This window comes from Lupinus angustifolius, unplaced genomic scaffold, assembly GCF_001865875.1.
Source record: "Lupinus angustifolius cultivar Tanjil unplaced genomic scaffold, LupAngTanjil_v1.0 Scaffold_1_499, whole genome shotgun sequence".
In the NCBI taxonomy this organism is placed as follows: Eukaryota; Viridiplantae; Streptophyta; class Magnoliopsida; order Fabales; family Fabaceae; genus Lupinus; species Lupinus angustifolius.
The window spans coordinates 32,277-53,123 of NW_017715822.1; the positions used below are offsets into that span (position 1 = coordinate 32,277).

Genomic DNA, 20,847 nt, shown 5'->3' on the forward strand with positions numbered 1-20,847 from the left:
TTAGAAGCTTAGTCCAAGATAGTCTTGGTGGAAGTGTGGTTATAAAATATTGTTCCACAGTGAAGAAAATCTCCCAAGATGATAAGGAGAGACCTAGATGTAGATTGCATGTGGATTAGAAATCAAACTAGAGTAAAAGTCATTGTCTCATTTTCTTACTCTTTACATTTTCGCAATATTTGATTTACTTTACTTGACATTCAAATCTTGTTAAGTTTATTGCATGTTATGTTTTGTATATTAACTGCATAAATTCATCTGGTAGAGTGCATACAAGATTAGTTAAATCATTGCATCTTGGTGTATCAAGAAAACAAGTTTTTTTTCAAGAAACAAAAATTGGTTAATCGATTAAGCTTCAAAGTTAATCGATTATATACATAAGCAGTTAGTCGATTAAGACATCCTTTAATCGATTAAACATAGAGGAAACTCATTGAATATCTTTAGAGTCCTTGTGAACCAGCAAGTGATATCAGAGGTAGTTCGAACATACTAACTTAATCGCTAATTCGTGAGATTATTGTGATATATACAATGGGCTCTACAAATCCTTTAGATGATGAAAGATCCTCAATCAATCGCCCTCCCGTCTTTAGTGGAGAGGCCTATGTGATGCAATACCCAAGGAGACCAAACAAGACTATGATGGCCTTGAAGGCATGAGTGGCCCAACGACTAGGGCACAAGCAAAAAGGGCTCAAAATGCTCTTGGACAACTTATAGGGTTGATCAATGATGGTGAGCCAAAGTTAGTCCAAGGGAGTACCAAGATACTCAATTGCATCATGGTCTATGGTTCTAGACGAGCCAAAGATGGAACAGGCCATGCGCATGAGAAAGGCTAAGGGCTTGGCCAATGCGCCAAATCTGACCATGGCATGAGGCTAGGTGCATCTGGCACCAAGCCTGACTAATGCACAGGCCTATGCGCGTCAGGCGCATCTCACCGAGACAAGGGGCTTAGTGCATCAAGTGTTGAGCCAGGCACTGGGTCAATCTGACATGGCCAGGATTTCTGATTATGGTGCATGCGCCTAGCGTGCCAAGCTTGGCGCTGGGCGTAGCTTGACCGAGTCATGCCTAGCCAACACTTTTAGTTTTGGACATTTTTAATTTCAATAATAATTGTGTTGGCCAAGTTTGGACCAACACTTAGCATATTTTATTTTAGAGTTTATTTAATAAATCTGCCCATAAATAATGAATATTTCTAAAAATGGCTCGTGGGACTTAAAACAAGCCTAAATATGTATCCGAACTTTAATGGTTGAACCAACTTTTATTTTTCATGAACTAATGGTACTCTCACTTTGTGTATTATTACTTGGCAGGTAAATAAAGACTAATAGATTTGTTGGAGAGGAAATGCTTGTGGGAATCATGATTATGTCCGAAGGGGACTTAACTGGGTCATTAATGGTGACTTTACACCATGTTTAGACCCTTGGTGCATAATTCAGCTAGACACAAATCATCAAATAACATCCTAAGTCATTTTCAGAGCTATTGGAGAATATTTGCTCGTGGGAAACTTGAAGTGCCGGTTGGATCCTTTATGTGCTCATTTATGGAGGTTTAATACCAACTTCTAGCCATTGGAAGCTTGGCATTGTTGGACATAAAGGTCCAAATAGAATCCTAGGCTATTTTTGCTCGCAAAGAAGTTCACTTGGCCGAGAGAATGTTTACACTTGAAGATGGCATCCCATGCTCATCAATTCAGGGTTGTGGGACTCATTAAGTGGTGAATTAACTCCTATTTCTCCATGTGTTCAAGGTGAAGTTATTTCTAGACGTGGCATACAAGTGGAAGAAGAATCCTATGTTACTACATTCATTCTTCAACTGAGGAGCCATAACTTTTAGTTAAGACAAGAATTTCACCATGTGATTAATGTCTTAAACTATGGCATCAACAAGGCAAAGGATCCTATGCTAGTCAAACTCGTCAAGTCGTGGGCTCATAAGCATCAACAAGAATCCTATGTTTTCTTCATTATGTTCTTAATATCATTAATTCTCCTCTTGAATGTAATATGGTTGCTAATGGGATATGTTACCCGAATTAAGCATGTGTAGGAATAGTCTATGAGTCAAATGGTATCCTATGTTGGATCACCAAGAATTATGTCTTTAATGCCTTGTCCATTTCTTTTCGTGGGAGTTAAGTTTGGTTTGCCTATATATGCATGCTATTCACCATAAAATAAAGAATTTAAGTTGAGTATAATTCATATTGAATTAAGGATTAATTCCTTGTGAGAGCACTATGCATTCTCTGAACCTCCTTGGCTGAACCAAGATTAAAAGTTCTTATCAAGAACCAAGTTCTTGTGGTGAACATCACCTTAGCTTATCAACAACTCAAGTGTTGTGGTTCCCTATCACCTCAAATGTAATTCATTTTCTTTTATCGTACTTAATTAACTATTCTGCATACTCATTTATAAAAGCCTCAATTCAATCATGAGATTGGTCAACACCAACCACGATAGATCGTGCATAAGAACTTTCCAAAATGGATTCACATAAAGTAGCATCAAAGCTAGTCTCTTGCTTGGTGTTTATATTTCTTTCTTGGTCGTGAGTCTAGTCTATTTTCTTTCTTCTTTATAAAGTGTCAAAGTCCAAAAAACAAAAATAAAAAAGTGTCAAAAATCCAAAAAATTCAAATGTGTCAAAAGTGATTCTACAAAAGCTCAAAAGAATAAAAAAGTGTTCAAAAGTTCCAAAGTGTCAAATTTCTTTCTTTTGGGGTAGAACTCAAGTCACAATATTTCCATCTTGAAAAGTTGGTGTGATTTTCTTTCACAAATTTCTTGGTTCTATACGTTGTTTACTTAAGAAGGGTGTTGAGTGATACACAAATTTTTACATTTTCCATAAACAAAAAGTGAATGATACACGTGAGTTTGAGTTAAATGTTTCAAAAAGGTTCCATGGTTCTTGAAGGGGATTTGTTCATGGTAAGGAGGCTCTAAGTAGCCAAATCAATGAGCATAAGGCAAATCAAAGAGAAAACATCTTCCACACAAGATGTTTGACCAATAACAAAGTTTATTCTTTGATTATTGATAGTGGAAGTTGTGCTAATATGGTTACTAAAAGATTGATGTCAAAGCTTAATCTTGTGACTAAGTCACACCCTACTCCTTACTGGTTACAATGGTTAAATGAGGTAGGAGAAATGCTTTTTAACAAGCAAGTGGAAATCCAATTTTCCATTGGAAGATATGAGGATTCATCTACGTGATATGATGGACATGGAGGCTAGTCATTTGTTATTAGGAGGTCCATGACAATATGACAAACAACCATACATGATGGGCGTACCAACATGTTCTCTTTTATGCACCAAAATTGCAAAGTGGTGCTTTCTCCTTTGTCACCTAGACAAGTAAGTGAGGATTAAGAGATATTGAGATGAAAAATTGTGTTGGAGAGAAAAGAGAAGGAGGGTGAAAATTTGTGTGAACATCCGAGATAACAAGGAGAGAAAATGAGTGAAAAAAGAAAGAGGGTACGCACAAACACAAAATGAGTGAGATTTTCAAAAGAGAAGGGTATATGGAAACAAAGGGGGAGATTGAACATGCTTTAGTTACAAAGGAACCTTTGTACCTACTTTTAGTAGGGAATTTTATATAACCACTAACCCTTCTAAGGAAGGATAGTTTCCTTTGTTTGTTGAAAAATTATTGCAGGAATTTGGAGATGTATTTCCTAAGGAGGTACCTCATGGGTTACCACATTTGAGGGGAATTGAGCACCAAATTGACTTAGTTCCTGGTGCATCACTACCTAAAGGGCTTGCCTGTAGGTATAATCCCCTTGAGACCAAGGCGATTCAAAAACATATTGGTGAGTTAATGGAAAAAGGATGGTTTCAAGAGAGCCTAAGTCCTTGTGTTGTTCCTATAATTTTGGTTCCAAAAAAAGATGGTACATGAAGAATGTGTATTGATTGTAGAGTCGTCAACAACATCACATTCCAATATAGACATACAATTCGAAGATTGGATGATCTCTTGGATGAATTGCATGGTCCCACCACTTTCTCTAAAATTGATCTAAAAAATGGCTACCATCAAATTAGAATCCGAGAAGGGGATGAGCGGAATACTGCCTTTAAGACCACCTATGATCTATATGAATGGCTAGTTATGCCCTTTGGACTAACAAATGCTCCAAGCACATTTATTCAAAAACTTTAGAAGAACATCACGAACACATCAAGGTTGTTTTATTGGTTTTAAGAAACGAAATGTTATATGAAAATGTTGAAAAATGTACATTTTATGTTGATCATGTGCTTTTCCTTGGATTTATGATTAATGCTAACGGGGCTCATGTGGACCAAGAGAAAATAAAGGTCATGAAGGATTGGCCTACACCTAAGACCGTGACTAGAGTGAGAAGCTTCCACAATTTGGAAAGCTTCTATAGGAGGTTTGTTAAGGACTTTAGTACATTGACATCACCCCTTAATGAGCTTGTTAAGAATTTTTTTGTCTTTCAATGGGTTGAAAGACAAGAAGAGGCCTTTAATAAATTTAAGACCAAACTTACTAGTGCACCCATGTTAGCACTTCCAAATTTTTTTAAATCATTTGAGATTGAATGTGATGCTTCTAAAATTGGGATTAGAGCTTTGTTAATGTAGGAGAGGCATCCAATTTCTTACTTCAGTGGGAAATTAAGCGAACCAACACTTAATTACTCCACATATGACAAGGAACTCTATGCATTGGTGAGATCTCTTCAAACATGACAACGTTATCTTCTTCCTAAGGAGTTTGTGATCATGAGTCCCTTAAGTACTAAAAGGCTGAGGTAAGTTGAACAATAGACATGCAAAATGGTTTAGTTCATAGAACAATTTCCCTATGTGGTCAAACATAAGAAAGGCAAAGCCAATGTAGTGGCAGATGCTCTTTTTAGGAGGCATACTTTTCTCTCCACCTTAGAAACAAAGTTACCCAGTCTTGAATGCATCAAGGAACAATATGAGTTTGACAAAGATTTTTCACAAATCTATGTTGTTTGTACGTATTTGGCCCAAAATGGATATTTCAGGAAAAATGGATATTTTTGGCACAATGAATTTTTATTTAAAGAGAAGGAATTGTGTGTGCCTAAAATCTTCATTAGGGATATTATTTTGAGAGAATCCCATGAAGGAGGTTTAATGGGACACTTTTGGTGTCCAAAAGACTTTAGACATGTTAATGGAACACTTTTATTGGCCACGTATGAAATAAGGCATGCAAAACCATTGTGCAAAATGTATAACATGCAAAAAGTCTAAATCAAAGGTCATGCCTTATGGCATTTATACACCTTTAACAGTTCCTAATTCTCCTTAGATAGATTTGTCCATGGATTTTGTCTTTGGTCTTCCTAGGACAAAAATGGGTAAGGACCCTATATTTGTGCTTGTAGATGGATTTTCTAAAATGGCACATTTCATTCCATGCAAGAAAGTTGATGATGCTAACCATGTGACTGATTTATTTTTTAAGAAGGTAGGCTTCATGGCCTACCTAGAAGCATTGTAAATGATAGGGATACAAAATGCCTTAGTCACTTTTGGAGGACTCTATGGGGAAAGCTTGGAACCAAGCTCCTCTTTTCAACCACTTGTCATCCTCAAACGGATGGACAAATCAAAGTGGTGAATTTTCCATCCTTCTAAGGGCTGTAATAATAAGAAATATCAAGTCTTGGGAAGAATGTTTACCTCATGTTGAGTTTGCCTATAGAGCAACTCATAGTAGCACTCAAATGTCTCCATTTGAGGTTGTTTATGGTTTTAACCCCTTAACCCCACTTGATTTGTTTCCTTTACCTAACCATTCTATTTTGAAGCACAAAGATGGGAAGGCTAAAACTGAATATGTTCAAAAACTACATGACCAAGTCAAAGCTAGGATTGAGAGAAGAATGCAAGTGTAGCTAAGCAAATCAACAAGGGACAAAAGACTATGGTATTTGAACCTGGAGATTGGGTTTGGGGACATATGAGAAAGGAGATATTTCCTAAGCAAAGGAAATCAAAACTTATCCTTCGGGGGGTTGTCCATTTCGTGTTGTAGCAAAGATTCATGATAATGCTTACAAGCTTGAGCTCCCAAGTGAGTATGGTAGTATAAGTGCTACATTTAATGTTGTTGATTTGTCTCCTTTTGATGTAGGTGATGGGAAAAAATTTTGAGGTCGAAATATTTTCAAGAAGGAGGGGATGATGAAATACCCAACGAGACAAAACTTGACTATGATGGCCTTGAAGGCATAAGTGGCCCAATGACAAGGGCAACGACAAAAGGGGCTCAAAATGCCCTTGGACAACTCATATGATTGATCCATGATAGTGAGCCAAAGTTAACCCAATGGGGTGTCAAGATGCTCAATTACATCTTGATCCATGATTCTGACTGAGCCTAAGATGGATCAGGCCATGCACATGAGACAAGCCAAGGGTTTGGCCAATGCACCAAATCTGACTATGGCACGGGGCCAGGTGCATTAGGCACCAAGCCTGAACGAGGTCAAGCCTAAGCGCTGGGCCAATCTGGCATGGCCATGATTTTTGACTGTGGCGCATGCGCCTATCGTGCCAAGCTTGACGCTGGGTGTAGTCTGACCGAATCAAGCCTAGCCAACACTTTTAGAGTGGGTCATTTTTAATTTCAATAATAATTATGTTGGCCAAGTTTGGACCAACACTTAGCATATTTTATTTTAGAGTTTATTTAATAAATCTGCCCATAAATAATGAATATTTTGAAAAATGGCTCGTGGGACTTAAAACAAGCCTAAAAGTGTATCCCACACTTTAATGCTTGAACCAACTTTTAGTTTTCATGAACCAACAGTACTTTCACTACTTTAGTTTACATATTATATAGAAATGATATAGCAGATATATTTGAACACAAATGATCTTTATTTGGCAGTAATACTATATTCGAAATATCAGCTACAATAGGAAATTAAAAGCTACTTAAAACAATAACGAGATAAGGGAAAGAAACAACCAGCAACAAGGTTTTTATACTGATTCGTTTTATGGTCCACTGCAAAACTACATCCAGTCCTCCCCTCTGATCTGGAATATTTTCTTCACTAAAATTGAAGCCAATGTAACTCACATACACACTTCCAATTACAAGACCTTGAACGTTACCTTCTTGAGTTCCCAAAACCTCTACCTTGGTTTGACCTTACCCAATCGCCTAGGAAAACCTTTCTACGATCCAGCCCTAACCAAGAGTATGCTCTAAACTCAAGACCTCCAAGTCTGGGTGAAGACTCTCTGATCTCTTTGATGGTACGACACCAAGAGAAGACTTTCCTTTTTACACAAACAACACAAAAAAAGAGAGTAATGTGAAACACAAAATAGCTCAAATATTACAAGAACGAATAAGCTATAAACCCTATAAGAATCTCACAATTACTATGAATATGTATAAGATCAGAATCATGAAGAACATGTAATTGCTACCCTTAAGAAATCTCTAAACTGTAATGAAAGAATCATGCAAGAACAAGATCAGATGATGAACACATTTGATAATATGCAATGGATGACATGTTAATTCCTAAGCATAATATTATCTCACTCTAATCTTACATGCAATTATCTCTGCCTATATGACATACAAAGAATATGAAAATACACAACTTAGAAATTCTAATATGAATGTATGAATGTATTAAATCGTATGTGAAATCTGTTGAAAATATAGTTTATATAGAAAAGCTGTTTTGCACCCAGTTAATCAATTATGTTGCCTGTTAATCGATTAACGGGCTGTTAGAGAGTAATTGAAATATATTTTTAAGTTATCTGTTGAAACTTTAAAAACTGTTTTCACATTAATTGATTAAAGCTTCACTTAATCGATTAACTGACATATTTTCAGTTAAGATGTTCATTAGTAAACTACCTATATGTTATGCTTATCAACTATACATGTTTTACCTTTATGTTATGCCTAAAATGCACAAATAACATGTATGATTAATGCATAAACAATATAATAAGTTAGAAGGCATGTCTCATGTAAACGATATGATAGGTTTTAGACTTTGTGAGATTTGCATAAAGGTTTACCTAACCTAGACTCAATAACTAAGACACATCTAAGACTCTAGTCTAGACATGAAGCTCTTGAATCTTTGGCATGTTGATTTGTTGAGTTGTCTTTAAGCTTTCACTTAGTCCTTTGTCTTCATCAAAACATGGGCAAGCTTAAGTGCTCTCTTGACACATTGCACTTTCAATCTCTCCCATTTTTATGATGACAAACTCAACACCAAATTTGTTTTGATGCATAGCTTGAAGATGATCACAGAATGCATGGTTGTTGATTTCAAAGTTAAAGCGCATAGCTAGTCAATGGAAGCTTAGTATTATTTACAAACTGCACACATTAAACAACAAAACAACATTTCTCTCCTTTTGACATTATCAAAAAGATAAACTAAATGAAATTTTGGTCAAAAGTAAGAAGAGATTTGAAGTGAACTCTAAGTGTAATTAATCAATTAATGTTGAGAATGTAATTAATTAACCATTTGATGAAAGAATTGAACAAGTGCACACATTTACCATCATTTAATCGATTAAAACGGTAGGTTAATCGATTTAACCAACAGAATACAACAATATGACAGATTTAATGGCATGGAGGGTTATACATGAACCAATCAAGCATGGAATGATCAAGCATTTACATTATAGCATTGAAACAGTAGGCTCAATCAAACATAAGATATACATATAACCAAACATGGTCAGGATCCATTAAACATGCAATCATGCTATATTTGACATATATAAGCAAAATGAAACCACAATCAGAATGATTGAAGTTCAAATGACATGCATATCAAGTCATAAAGTTGCAGCAATAGTAGATAGAATTACAATCCAGAAAGCAAAGAGAAAATATGTCTCAAAATTACAAAGCAACATAAATCCTTAAAATTAGCCATATAGAAGGACTAAACCTAGGGCAATCTAAGATCTAAGGCCTTCTAATCTAGCAATCTAAGATCTAAGGCCTTATAATCTAGGGATGCAGATGAGGATCTCTGTCATCAGGTATGGTCAGACTACTATCACCCTGGATGGAGAATTTTAGCTTCTCAACCTCTGCACAAAACCTCGCATTCTGTGCCTCAGCAGCGTTCTGGACAAAGCTCCTCATAACCTGATAGTGGTTATCAATGTAAGCAACCTGACGCTCCTCAAATTGTTCCAAATCAGTATGGTAGGATTCCTTCAAAGACTGAAAGTGTAAGTCCATATTGTTGTTCAGCCTTTGCTGCATGGCATCCAATTGAGCTAATCCAAAGGATGATTCCTGCGGCATAGTTCCAGATGGCTCCCTCTGAGCTTCTACATGAGGCTGATATGTACCAGCCTGATCCTCATCATCAGATAGCTCCAAATGCACTATAGTAAAATCTTCCTGGTATTGCCATGTACTTCCATACTTGTAGATACCCATTTTGTGGATAAGGCTTTCACCAACAAGGTGATCTTTATCATAAGTCTCTATGACGATGGTGTCAGATACGTCAATATGCAGATAGTCAATAATTCTCGATATAAAAATATTGTAGGGCAACAATTTGGATTGTGATGTAGAGATATTATACATGACCTTCAGAGTTTCTTCAGGCCAATTAACCATTATATTCTCCTTCACAACATACATAAATTTCAGATCATTAACAATAGGTTGTGTGTGATTAGTGTTCCTCTGAATCAAGATGTACACGATCAAATAGTGAAGCAATCTATTCTCTACCGATAAAGAACCAGCTCTAGTCAATTCTCCTTGGACATACAGATGGAGACCTCTCAGACATGATTTATATATCTCAGCAACATCGAAATCATCAAGCCATTCACAATCACCTAGGCTAACACCAGTAGTGGATAAGCCACCCACATTCATAAAAATGCTACTATCCATCTCTAATAGATTTCGCGAAATCATAGACCAATATCTACCATCCTTATAACGGAAGTTAGTGTAAAATTCCCTAATCAAAGCGGGGTACAAATTTCCAAAAATATTACAGCTCCCTGAGCCTGCATACCATGCGGAAAATCGAAATTCTATTCCGCCATCTACGTAAGATCAACATACCTTATGTAAGTGGGTTTCCTTCCCATAAATTTGGACAACCGGGTCTCCTAAAGTATGAGTGAGTAGTAGGGATCGCCACGGTCGTGCCTCACGTTCGGATTTGAAGATGAAGCATTAGGAGGCCTACGAGTGCGCTGAGTAGTTGTCTTGAACCTCTTCGAACGTCCTTTTTCCATTGATAATTAAAAGTGTGAGTAATGAGAGGAGAAGGAGGATAAGGGAGGGAACCTAAAGCTTAGGGTTTTGGAATTGGGAATGAGATTTCATGGGAAATAGAGAGACTGATTGGATGAATTAAGGTGCGCAAATGGGTAAAGGTGAGGTTTAATACTTCTATTAAGCTAAGATTTCGAATTTGATGTTTGCATTTGAGATTTTCAGAGAAAAGGAGGAAGAGAGGGTTTGAAAAAGTGACAAAAACTCTTCTGATTCTAATATATATGATGTCGTTAATCGATTAAGTGTCACATTTAATTGATTAAGCAGTGTAAAAATTCCAGGTTTTCAGAAAAAATGAGCCAAGGTAATCGATTAAAATAAATCTTAATCGATTAAATTTAGTGAAATTTGAAATGTTTGCTACTAGAACTCATTTTAGTCGATTAAGAAAGATAGTTAATCGATTAACTGACATCATATTTGCAGAATCAAGAGGTTTTTGGGTTTTAAAAGCATGCAAAGATTTCTAACTTTTATCAAGCAGTTTTTAATCAATCACATACATTTTCATCTTGTCACACAAGATCATGAGTCATAATAGAAATATAATGCATTCATAACAAGTATATATTTTGAAGCATAGAAGACATTAATCATGCGAAGCATATAATAACATTTTTAGACAATTTTAATCAAGATAATTTTCATCAAGAATTCCAAGTTCTCTTCGAAGAACATAGAAGATATCTCGTACGAGAGGCTTGATGAAAATATAAGCCAATTTCTTAGATGTTTCAACAAATTCAACCACACAATCGCCTTTTTGTACATGGTCACACAAGAAATGATGTATAATTTCAATATGCTTGGTTCTAGAATGCAAAACAGGATTCTTGGATAGGTTTATGGCACTTGTGTTATCACATTTTATAGGAATCTTTTCTAGTATAAGTCCAAAGTCCTTAAGTTGTTACTTCATCCAAAGGATTTGAGCACAACATACGCCAGCGACAATGTATTCTACTTCGGCAGTGGACTAAGAAACACATGCTTGCTTTTTACTGTGCCACACAACTTAGGAACTACCAAGTAAATGACAAGTCCCACTAGTGCTTTTCCGATCCAACTTACATCCCGCAAAATCGGAATCGGAAACCCTACCAAGGATAATGAGGAATCCCTAGGATACCATAATCCCATATTAGTTGTTCCTTTTAAATATCTCATAATTTGTTTTACAACAATATAATGTGAATCTTTAGGCAAAGCTTGAAATCTAGCATACATACAAACACTAAACATAATATCGGGGCGACTCGTAATTAAATACAATAATGAGCCGATAATTCCATGATATTTGGTTACCTCGATTGCTTTTCCCTTTTCATCTTTATGTAGATAGCATGCAGATGCCATAGGTGTTGAAGCTTCTTTACACTTTTCCATGTCGAAGTTCTTTAGTAACTCTTTGTAATATTTCGATTGATGAATGAAGATGCCGCTTTCCATTTTGTTTGATTTGAAGTCCAAGAAAGAAGGTCAGCTCACCCATCATCTACATCTCAAATTCATCCTGCATCAACTCAGAAAATTCTTTACATAGAATATCATTAGTAGATCTGAAGATTATATCACCAACATATATTTGAACTAAAAGTACATGATTATCTAATCTATGAATAAAGAGGGTAATATTAATCATACCCCTCACGAACCCTTTTTCCAAGAGGAAAGAGCTGAATTTATCATACCAAACTCTGAGAGCTTGTTTCAGGCCATAAAGGGCCTTTTTGAGCTTATATACATGGTTCGGATATTTAAAATTTTCAAGGCTGGGAGGTTGATCTACATATACCTCCTCTTGAATGTTTCCATTCAAGGAGGCGATCTTGACATCCATTTGAAAGAGATTGAAGTTCATAATTGATGCAAAGGATAAAAACATCCTTATGGCCTCTAATTTGGCTACAGGAGCGTAAGTCTCATCATAATCGATGCCATTCTTCTGGTTGTAGCCTTTGGTCACTAAGCGAGCTTTGTTTCTAATTATCAAGCCATATTCATCCAATTTATTATGAAAGACCCATCTAGTACCAATTATTGGATGTTCGTTAGGCTTAGAGACCAAGTCCCATACATTATTACGCTCGAACTAGTTTAGCTCTTCTGGCATAGCTATACCCTAGTGCACACATCCTCAATGGCCTCATCGATGGTCTTAGGCTCGATTTTAGATACAAAAGTAACAAAGTTACAAAAGTTACATAAAGAACTACGGGTTACCACCCTTGTAGTTATATCACCTATCACTTTGTCGAGTGGATGATCCTTCTTGGTCTTCCACGTGATTGGCAAGTCCTGATGCTCATCTTGTATAGTTTGCTCTGCTTCTGCTTCTTTGTCATGGTCCATGTCCTTAGAGGATGCTTCTTCCAAAGCACCTGCAACATCATCATAGAATACCTTCATCTCAACGACTCCATTTTGTTGAGAGGTACGAGGGGCCGAAAATTGATGCATAATACCATATTTATTACAAGATTTATCAAATAAATGGTTTTCAAATTCGCCACCATGATCGGATCGAATATATACTATCTTATGATTAAATTGGTTTTGGATTTGCTTGGCAAAGTTTTTGAAAGACTTAAAAGCATCGCTCTTGGACGAGAGAAATAATGTCCATGTAAATCTAGAGAAATCATCAACGATCACTAAAGCATAAAAGCTACCACCAAAACTCATAACCTGTGATGGTCCAAACAAGTCCATATGGAGAAGCTCCAATGGTCTTGTTGTGGATATCACATTCATTTTAGAAAAGAGTTTTTGACTTGTTTACATCTTTGACAAGTGTCACATGTTTCTTGAGTTTTAAAATTAAGTTTTGGCAGCCCATCAACCAAATTATATTTTGACAATTTATCTAGATTCTTTATGTGAATATGAGCGACACGCCTATGCCAAAGCCAGATGTCATCCTCTTTGGATATAAAATATTTTGAAAATAGAGTAGTGACATCCTCCAGATTAACTATGTTGATATTATTTATATGATATCCGACAAACTTAACTTTATTAGATATGTTGTCACAAATTATACAACATTCAGAATCAAAAGATACACAATTACCTTTATCGTAGAGTTGGCTGATACTCAAGAGATTGTGTTCTATGCCTTCAACGTATAGCAACACATTTTCAATCATGGCCTGATTTGAATTGCCAATTGTTCCGGTGCCAAGTATCTTCCCTTTGTTGTTGTCTCCATAAGTGATAAACCCTTTTTCTTGCAATGATAGATCTAGGAATTTTGATCTATCATCCGTCATATGTGTCGAGCATCCACTATCAAGATACCAATGTTGTCCATGTGCTCGAAGACATACCTGCAAAACATAGAAATCTGTTGAAAATACGCAACTTAGAATATGAAAATACGCAACTTAAAAATTCTAATATGAATGTATGAATGTATTAAATCGTATGTGAAATCTGTTGAAAATACAGTTTATAAAGAAAAGTTGGTTTGCATCCAGTTAACCGATTATGTTGCCTGTTAATCGATTAACGGGTTATTGGAGAGTAACTGAAATTTGTTTTTCAGTTATCTGTTGAAACTGTTAAAAATTGTTTTCACGTTAATCGATTAAAGCTTCACTTAATCGATTAACTGACATATTTTCAATTAAGATGTTAATTGGTAAACTACATATATGTTTTGCTTATCAACTATACATGTTTTACCTTTATGTTATGCCTAAAATGCATAAATAACATGTATGATTAATGCATGAACATATAATAAGCTAGAAGGCATGTCTCATGTAAACGATATGATAGTTTTTAGACTTTGTGAGATTTGCACCTAGGTTTACCTAACCTAGACTCAATAACTAAGACACATCTAAGACTCTAGTCTAGACATGAAGCTCTTGAATCTTTGGCATGTTGATTTGTTGAGTTGTCTTTAAGCTTTCATTAAGTCATTTCTCTTCATCAAAACATAGGCAAGCTTAAGTGCTCTCTTGACACATTGCACTTTCATAAGAAACAAGAACTAGTTAATCGATTAAGCTTTGAAGTTAATCTACTATATGCAGAACTGATTAATCGTTTAAGACATCCTTTAATCAATTAAGAAGAAAGAAAAATCATTAAATATCTTTTTAATTGAGAAATGATAATCGAATATCAAACCATCTATTTACCACCAATGAAGTTTAGAATCCTTGTGAACCAACATCTTACAACTTACGAAGATAAGTCATATCACATATAAATTACTCTAAAGTGAGTTTTTTATTTAAAGTGAGCAAGAATATATAATATAGCCTTTGATTTAAATCTACTTAAATTTTAATCCACTAATAATCTAATAAGAGTTAGGTCTTTACTTACTTATTTTCTTATTTCAATTTTTATAAAAGCATATTCGACTGTGTTGTCTCATAAATTGTGTCACTGCATATACTACAAGTTTATGATTGGTTGAAAAAATATTTTGAAGTTAAAAAGTTAATAATTAATTATTTTTCCGACTATCCACAATTAATGATACATGCAATGGTACAATTTATGGTACAACAGATGTGTATCATCCACATCTATCTCATTTGTTTGTTACCATATGCTCAAGCACACTTACTATGTACAAGGGTTTCCTCCCAAAAAAATATTTTTTATTGCATAAAGTGTATTCCTAGCTACAGTTGGAGAATAATCTCAAATTACCGAAAATAATTTTGCGTGACAAAACATCTAAATCATGTTTCCTCCTTAAAAACATGTTTTTAAAGGGATGATATAGGTATCACGAGAAAATATGAATTTTTATTTTAACATACTAATATGATAGTACATTTTTAGATTAAAATGAAATTAAATATGTCACCACATTGATCATTCTACTAAGTTATTTGATAATACTTTAACCTTCTAAAGATCTCAAATTTACATTAGAAAATAACATTTTTAAAGATAAGTTTTATTTGGAGATCAAATTGGTGACACAATATATTTTTAGAGTACCAATTTAAAGTATTATTACTCTTATCTTCTAATATTAAAATTGCATGAAGTATTGAAAACGATCATTTCTAAAGGAAATTCCTGTAGAAGTAATAAGATAACTACAACTCAGCCAAAATTTTGCATCTTGAAAAGTTGTCTGGCACTAATATATATTTTGTGCAGTCCCATTATCAATAATTAGAAACTAATTTTTTTGAGGCATAGAAATCATTCATGAGTTTTATCTTTCTCCAAGATAACATTTTTCACTCACATGACATGAATCAAATCTTTGCTCTATTTATCTATGAACTATATTGGACCTTATTGGTATTAACTTTAAACAATGTAATTGTCCAGTTCAAAAATCTACAGAAAATGAGAGTCTGCAATTAAAGCAAAAGAAGAAAATCACAAGACAGAGTAAAATTAACTAATTTACATCAATCATGCTTTTGTTATTTCAAAAATGTAGATTCATATCTGCATCTTGTGATTTGGTACTTTGAGTATACATACATAGATCCCCCAGGCAAGTAATCATAAACTTTCAAGAGGGTTTGTTCTGTTTTACAGGAAAGCTTATTGTTGTTGCTTGTGCAGTGCTGGCCTTTGTAAACCAAGTGGTATAGAGGAACTGTTTGTGAGCTCCGACATGGTTGCAAACGAGCCGAAGTTTCTGTCGCTCTCTCATCCATCTCAACACGATCTTCATATGACGCTTGCTTGTCAAATCTTTCAGTCCAACTTCCTGAAAATGTAGATGAAAATAACTAAGGTTTTTACATTCAGTAAAAGCATTTTAACAATTTATAAGCTTTTGTATCTCTTCTTAACACTATTTTTGGGTGTCGGGGGGTAAAGAGAAGAGAGAGACCAGAGATAGGAAAGGAAGAGAAAGAAAATAATTGATGCTGCGATGTAAAAGGAAGAGAGAAAGGGAGAATGATAAAAAGTGATAATATAGGAGTTGGAGATTCAACGACAGGGTAAAATAGATCAAAAATGAATGTTTACTCAATATATATACATAGCAGAGACTTGCAAATCTATAAGATTCAGATGCATCTTCACAATACACATATGAATATGTGAGAATTTTGAGAGAAACAACAAATAGGATCATTTCTTCTACAGAAATGGGCTCCCTTCGTTCACTCTCAAAGTTTTGTTCCCCAGTTTACAAATAATGAAAGATTTCATTTTCAGCCATTTTACACAATCAGTTCATTATATCGAGCCACACAGCTACCAGCGTAGAAAACTGACCACTCCAGCCCCCAAGTGAAAAGCATTAGTTACTAGTTACTACAGTGATGTTTCAAAGTTTAATGGCATAATAACTTCTACAGTTTAGGAAAAACAGTATGTACATTGCATCAACCTTCTGTAAAGTTTACTTAATTCAATAAACAATGGAGCATAATATTCATTCCTTCCTACAATCACTTCACAAGAAGTATAAAGTAATACTCATAATCATGGCAAACTAATTATGACACTATAACAGTAAGTTTGAAGCATGAACATATTAAAATGTGTAATTTTTTTAACTTCATATTTTGTAATGTTCTATTTATAAGATAAAAATATAAGCTAAATTAATCCTCCAAAGATTCAAGTGTCATCAACTTGGCTCTCCACATGAAAAAGTATTATCAAATATGTTCTTCAAAATCTAAAATGCTACACATAGTGTAAATTTAGTTCTATGAAACAAGGACAGCTCAATGCACGAGGCTGCAGCCTAATGGGGTTTAGTAGAGAAATGTAAAAACTAAAAAGCCTTGCTGAGTAGTCCCAGAATTTGAATGTTATTTCACAAGGCAACAACATTACAGTTACATGAAGGCTCGCTCTCCTCTTATAAGATATACTATATACAATAAACGTATCATCTTTCTGTCTTATTCAAACATGTCTACCTAATGCTAAAGGTTTTAAATTTGAGTTTGTGACCTCTACTGCAATGTTAAGGTTCTGGAGTCACTGAAATGGCATTGCAATGGCAATTATCCATAACATGAAGGTTTTATAAGCCTCCGAAACTGCAACCACAACCATTATTTAAACCTTGTAAGCTACACAGGGTATTTTATTTTTAGGAGTCTTGGAGATCCATTCCATTGACTCAATCAAATTGCATGGCAAAGAATTAAGGGAGTTCGGAGTTAAAAAGTTCAATTTCATTCCATTAATAAAAAACAAGTCCCAAACAATGGAACATGTTTTTCCCATTCCATTCCACCTTTCCCCTCCCTTTTATTCTACCCATCCAAACATACCCATTAAGGTAGTTAAAATGATTGATCAAATAAATAACTGCTAAGACCAAAAGGCCAAATGTTCGATTCTTGGGAGCCACAGTTGTGGAAAGGGACAGTCAGACACCTGGATTAGTTTCTTACCTATAGGGTGAGGATACCTCAGTAGTACAAAAAAAAATAACTGTTATGATAAAATGATACCTTGACACGATTCCAAGTATCTTCAATTGTGAGGGGACCATGTTCTTTCACAATATCAAAGAGAACTCTAGTTATGGTTTGTCTCTGCTCTGGTGGAGTTTTCAACTCTATCGGCTTCATCTTTGGCTTCGGCTTTTTACCAATAAACCTTATCATTGTCCCAAACATAATGTGTTTTGTTGGTTATCAACCGGGAATTAATTCTACACAGAAATGATAATAAGATACAATAATAAGCACAATATTAGAATTCTGAGAGTTTCATGAAAACTCAATAAAATAGAAAAGAAAAAAGTAGGATGAAAATATATCAATAGTGAGTTACCTGTATAAGAATCGAATTGTGTGGCAATGGGTGGTTTGAGTTCTGTGTTTGGGGAATTCAACTGAGGTAAGGGTGGTAGGGTTCGTTGTGAGAATGGAAGGTTGGTTCGGGTCATGGCCCATGCGGTTGGCTTACTATCCGAACTCATTCATGATTTGAATTTTGAAATATATTTTTTTTACTACCAAAAGTTTATTTTTTACCATTTTGAGTAAGAAATTGATTTATTTTTATTTTGGTGTTCTTGATTATCCCACTCAATAAAAATGTTCCTATCATGAATTGAACTTTTGACATTTTGGTCATCCTAGAAATTTAGTGGACTTTATATCACTAGACCTATTATGTGTTATTTTAGTTTTACTTCCGATAAATATGACAGTTTTTATCTTAAGATTCTTATAATATTTTTAAAGTAAATTACACTTACATCTTCTAAATTTTAGTAAAATCATACAAATTATTCATATTTTTTTAACTTACATAATCAATTCTAATTATATACATACGTTACACTGACTACTCTTGTAGGATATAAGTGTCATCTCTTAAACAATGAACATTGATAATGGTAATTAAGTTAAACAAAATATTGTATTTTACAGAGACAAATTCAAATAATATAAGATTCAATAAATCTTCATTATTTTTGGTTTGATAGAATATCGTATAAAAATGATTCAAACATCTCCTTAGAATTATTGATGCAGTTTGTAACGAACTAAAAACAATGAATGAACATTGACTCTTATATTATTCGATTTTGTCTCCGCAATATAACATATTTTGTTTAACTTAATTACACTTACCATTATCAATTTCTCTATCCGAAACTCTTGTACCTTACATCCTCACAAATATCTACCCTTCGAAAACAAACTTTCCAAGTTAACTCTTTCCCCTTCTCACCATACCCTTGTGATGACAAGGATTACAACAAGATGAAGAATGAAATCAATGACAAGATTGCTTTTACGAGTATTTGACAATTGCTATAACATGCCGTCCTTTTACTCTAAATATACTCAATAAACAATATTCTTATATGTTTTATAAACTTTAGAGTTTAGCACTTGAAGCAACTTCAAAAAATCTGAAAGTTTAAAATCAAAGTTGCAAAAACGTGCCTAAATTGTTTTACTAAGTTGTGAAAATTCTCTGTATCAATTGTATGTGAATTGTGTATTGAATTGAATGTCTTAATGCCTTTAAATAGGCTTCCAACCAGCCATGGTATCCTTCCATGAAGATGAGACACAATTGGAATGAAACTCATTCACTTTGGATGAAAATTGTTCATTCAAATTTGAAAATCTGGTTTCCAACAACTACGTGTAATCGATTACCCTGACAGTATAATCACCAAAATTTGTTGTCCAAAGTGGTAATTGATTAATAAAAGTAATTAATCGGTTACTTAGTGTCAATTATGTTTTGTAACTGTTTTCTTAGTTAGGTAACCTGTTATGTAGTTCTAGTAATATGTTACCAACTGTCACACAGTTCAGGTAACCTGTTACCTAGATCTAGTAATCTACTACTCAGGTCAAGTAAGTTGTCACTTAGCATTTTTTATATTCTTTCAAGATTTATCCAATTCTTTTGAAAATAGTTTTGAATTCTTTGAGCATTGCTACTAAATATAAATTGAGCGTAAAGAAAGAAGTACATATTGAAAACTTAATCTATAATTTCCTTGAAGCTTGAATCTTCTATGTCTTCACAGTGTTCTTCTTTTTTCTTCGTTTTGTGATCTTGGTGTCTTCATCAAAACCGTGCAAAGATCTGAAGCAAGATCTTCTTCATAATCTGTCCCTTTTTGATAATGACAAACCAACATCTTTTGAAATTTGGGATTTTGAATTTTTCTGAGATTTAGCATACTTCATATGATATGACTTGTTTGACTTTGAGTAAGCTCCTCCTATCTTGTATGCTCCCCTTTTTGACAAAAAAAATACACAACTCTAACTTTTCTCCCACTTTTGACTTCATCAAAAAGAAGAAAAGTCAAACATCCACCACAATATATATAGATATCAAAGTGTGACAAGATATATTTGACTTGATTAGAAAGCCTAGGTCAGAAATTCTTTTAAAATGACAGTATGAATTTAAATAATATCAAATGCTATAAGATAATGGAATAAACATGACATATTATTGCATTCAAACAGTTAAAGTAAATAGTTCATACATTAAAGGTCATCTAAAGGCCCACATTTGTTTCATTACCATTAATGTCCAATTGATTGACACATTATGTTTAATAGCGTACATCAATTATAGTTCCATATCATTTAATTGCGAATGATTTGAAATTTTTGGAACCACGATGTAACTTAGAAAGTAATGAAGCAAATGGTCCTCTATGTTTAAATTTCCAACAAGTAAAATGTTTCGGTTTCTAACAGAATCACCGACATACCTTTGCTTACGCAGTTCAATTTCCCTTTCTAAATATCTACATACAGAATAGTATAAATCCATTTTGTTATACCCTTCTAAGACATATCGAATGCATGATTCTACTATTGTCCCTATATATGGCATATTACCACAAATGGAACTTAAAGTTCTGAAGTCTATGGCAATGTCTTTGCCTTTGGCAAAAGAGAAGATTTTATTCTTCTTGAAGGTTAAATTGTAGTAAAATATCCTTACAATTTCAGGATAATAGGAACAATGCATTTCACAAAACTCAAAGAGT

At 34.3% G+C, this 20,847-nt stretch overlaps 1 protein-coding gene across 2 annotated transcripts; it reads right to left on the bottom strand.

Moving 5' to 3' along the window:
- Positions 1 to 15,626: 15,626 nt before the first annotated feature.
- LOC109336950 lies at positions 15,627 to 18,261 on the bottom strand. 2 transcript variants are annotated; one of them, XM_019573795.1, is made up of 3 exons: positions 18,138 to 18,261; positions 17,813 to 18,015; positions 15,627 to 16,095 (listed from the first exon to the last, which is right to left on the bottom strand). In XM_019573795.1, the coding sequence occupies exons 2-3, from the start codon at positions 17,978 to 17,980 to the stop codon at positions 15,895 to 15,897; spliced, it is 369 nt and encodes a 122-aa protein (XP_019429340.1). In that variant the 5' UTR covers positions 17,981 to 18,015; positions 18,138 to 18,261; the 3' UTR covers positions 15,627 to 15,894. The 2 variants fall into 2 exon arrangements, with proteins under 2 accessions (XP_019429340.1, XP_019429339.1); XM_019573794.1 differs by lacking the exon at positions 18,138 to 18,261 and having other exon boundaries at positions 17,813 to 18,125.
- Between the last annotated feature and the right edge of the window lie 2,586 nt (positions 18,262 to 20,847).

Bases quoted from the DNA above. Each gene is read 5' to 3' on its own strand.
- LOC109336950 (XM_019573795.1), bottom strand. From the start codon at position 17,980: ATGTTTGGGACAATGATAAGGTTTATTGGTAAAAAGCCGAAGCCAAAG. The intron at 16,096-17,812 runs GTATCATTTTAT...CTACATTTTCAG, and splicing joins ATACTTGGAATCGTGTCAAG to GAAGTTGGACTGAAAGATTT.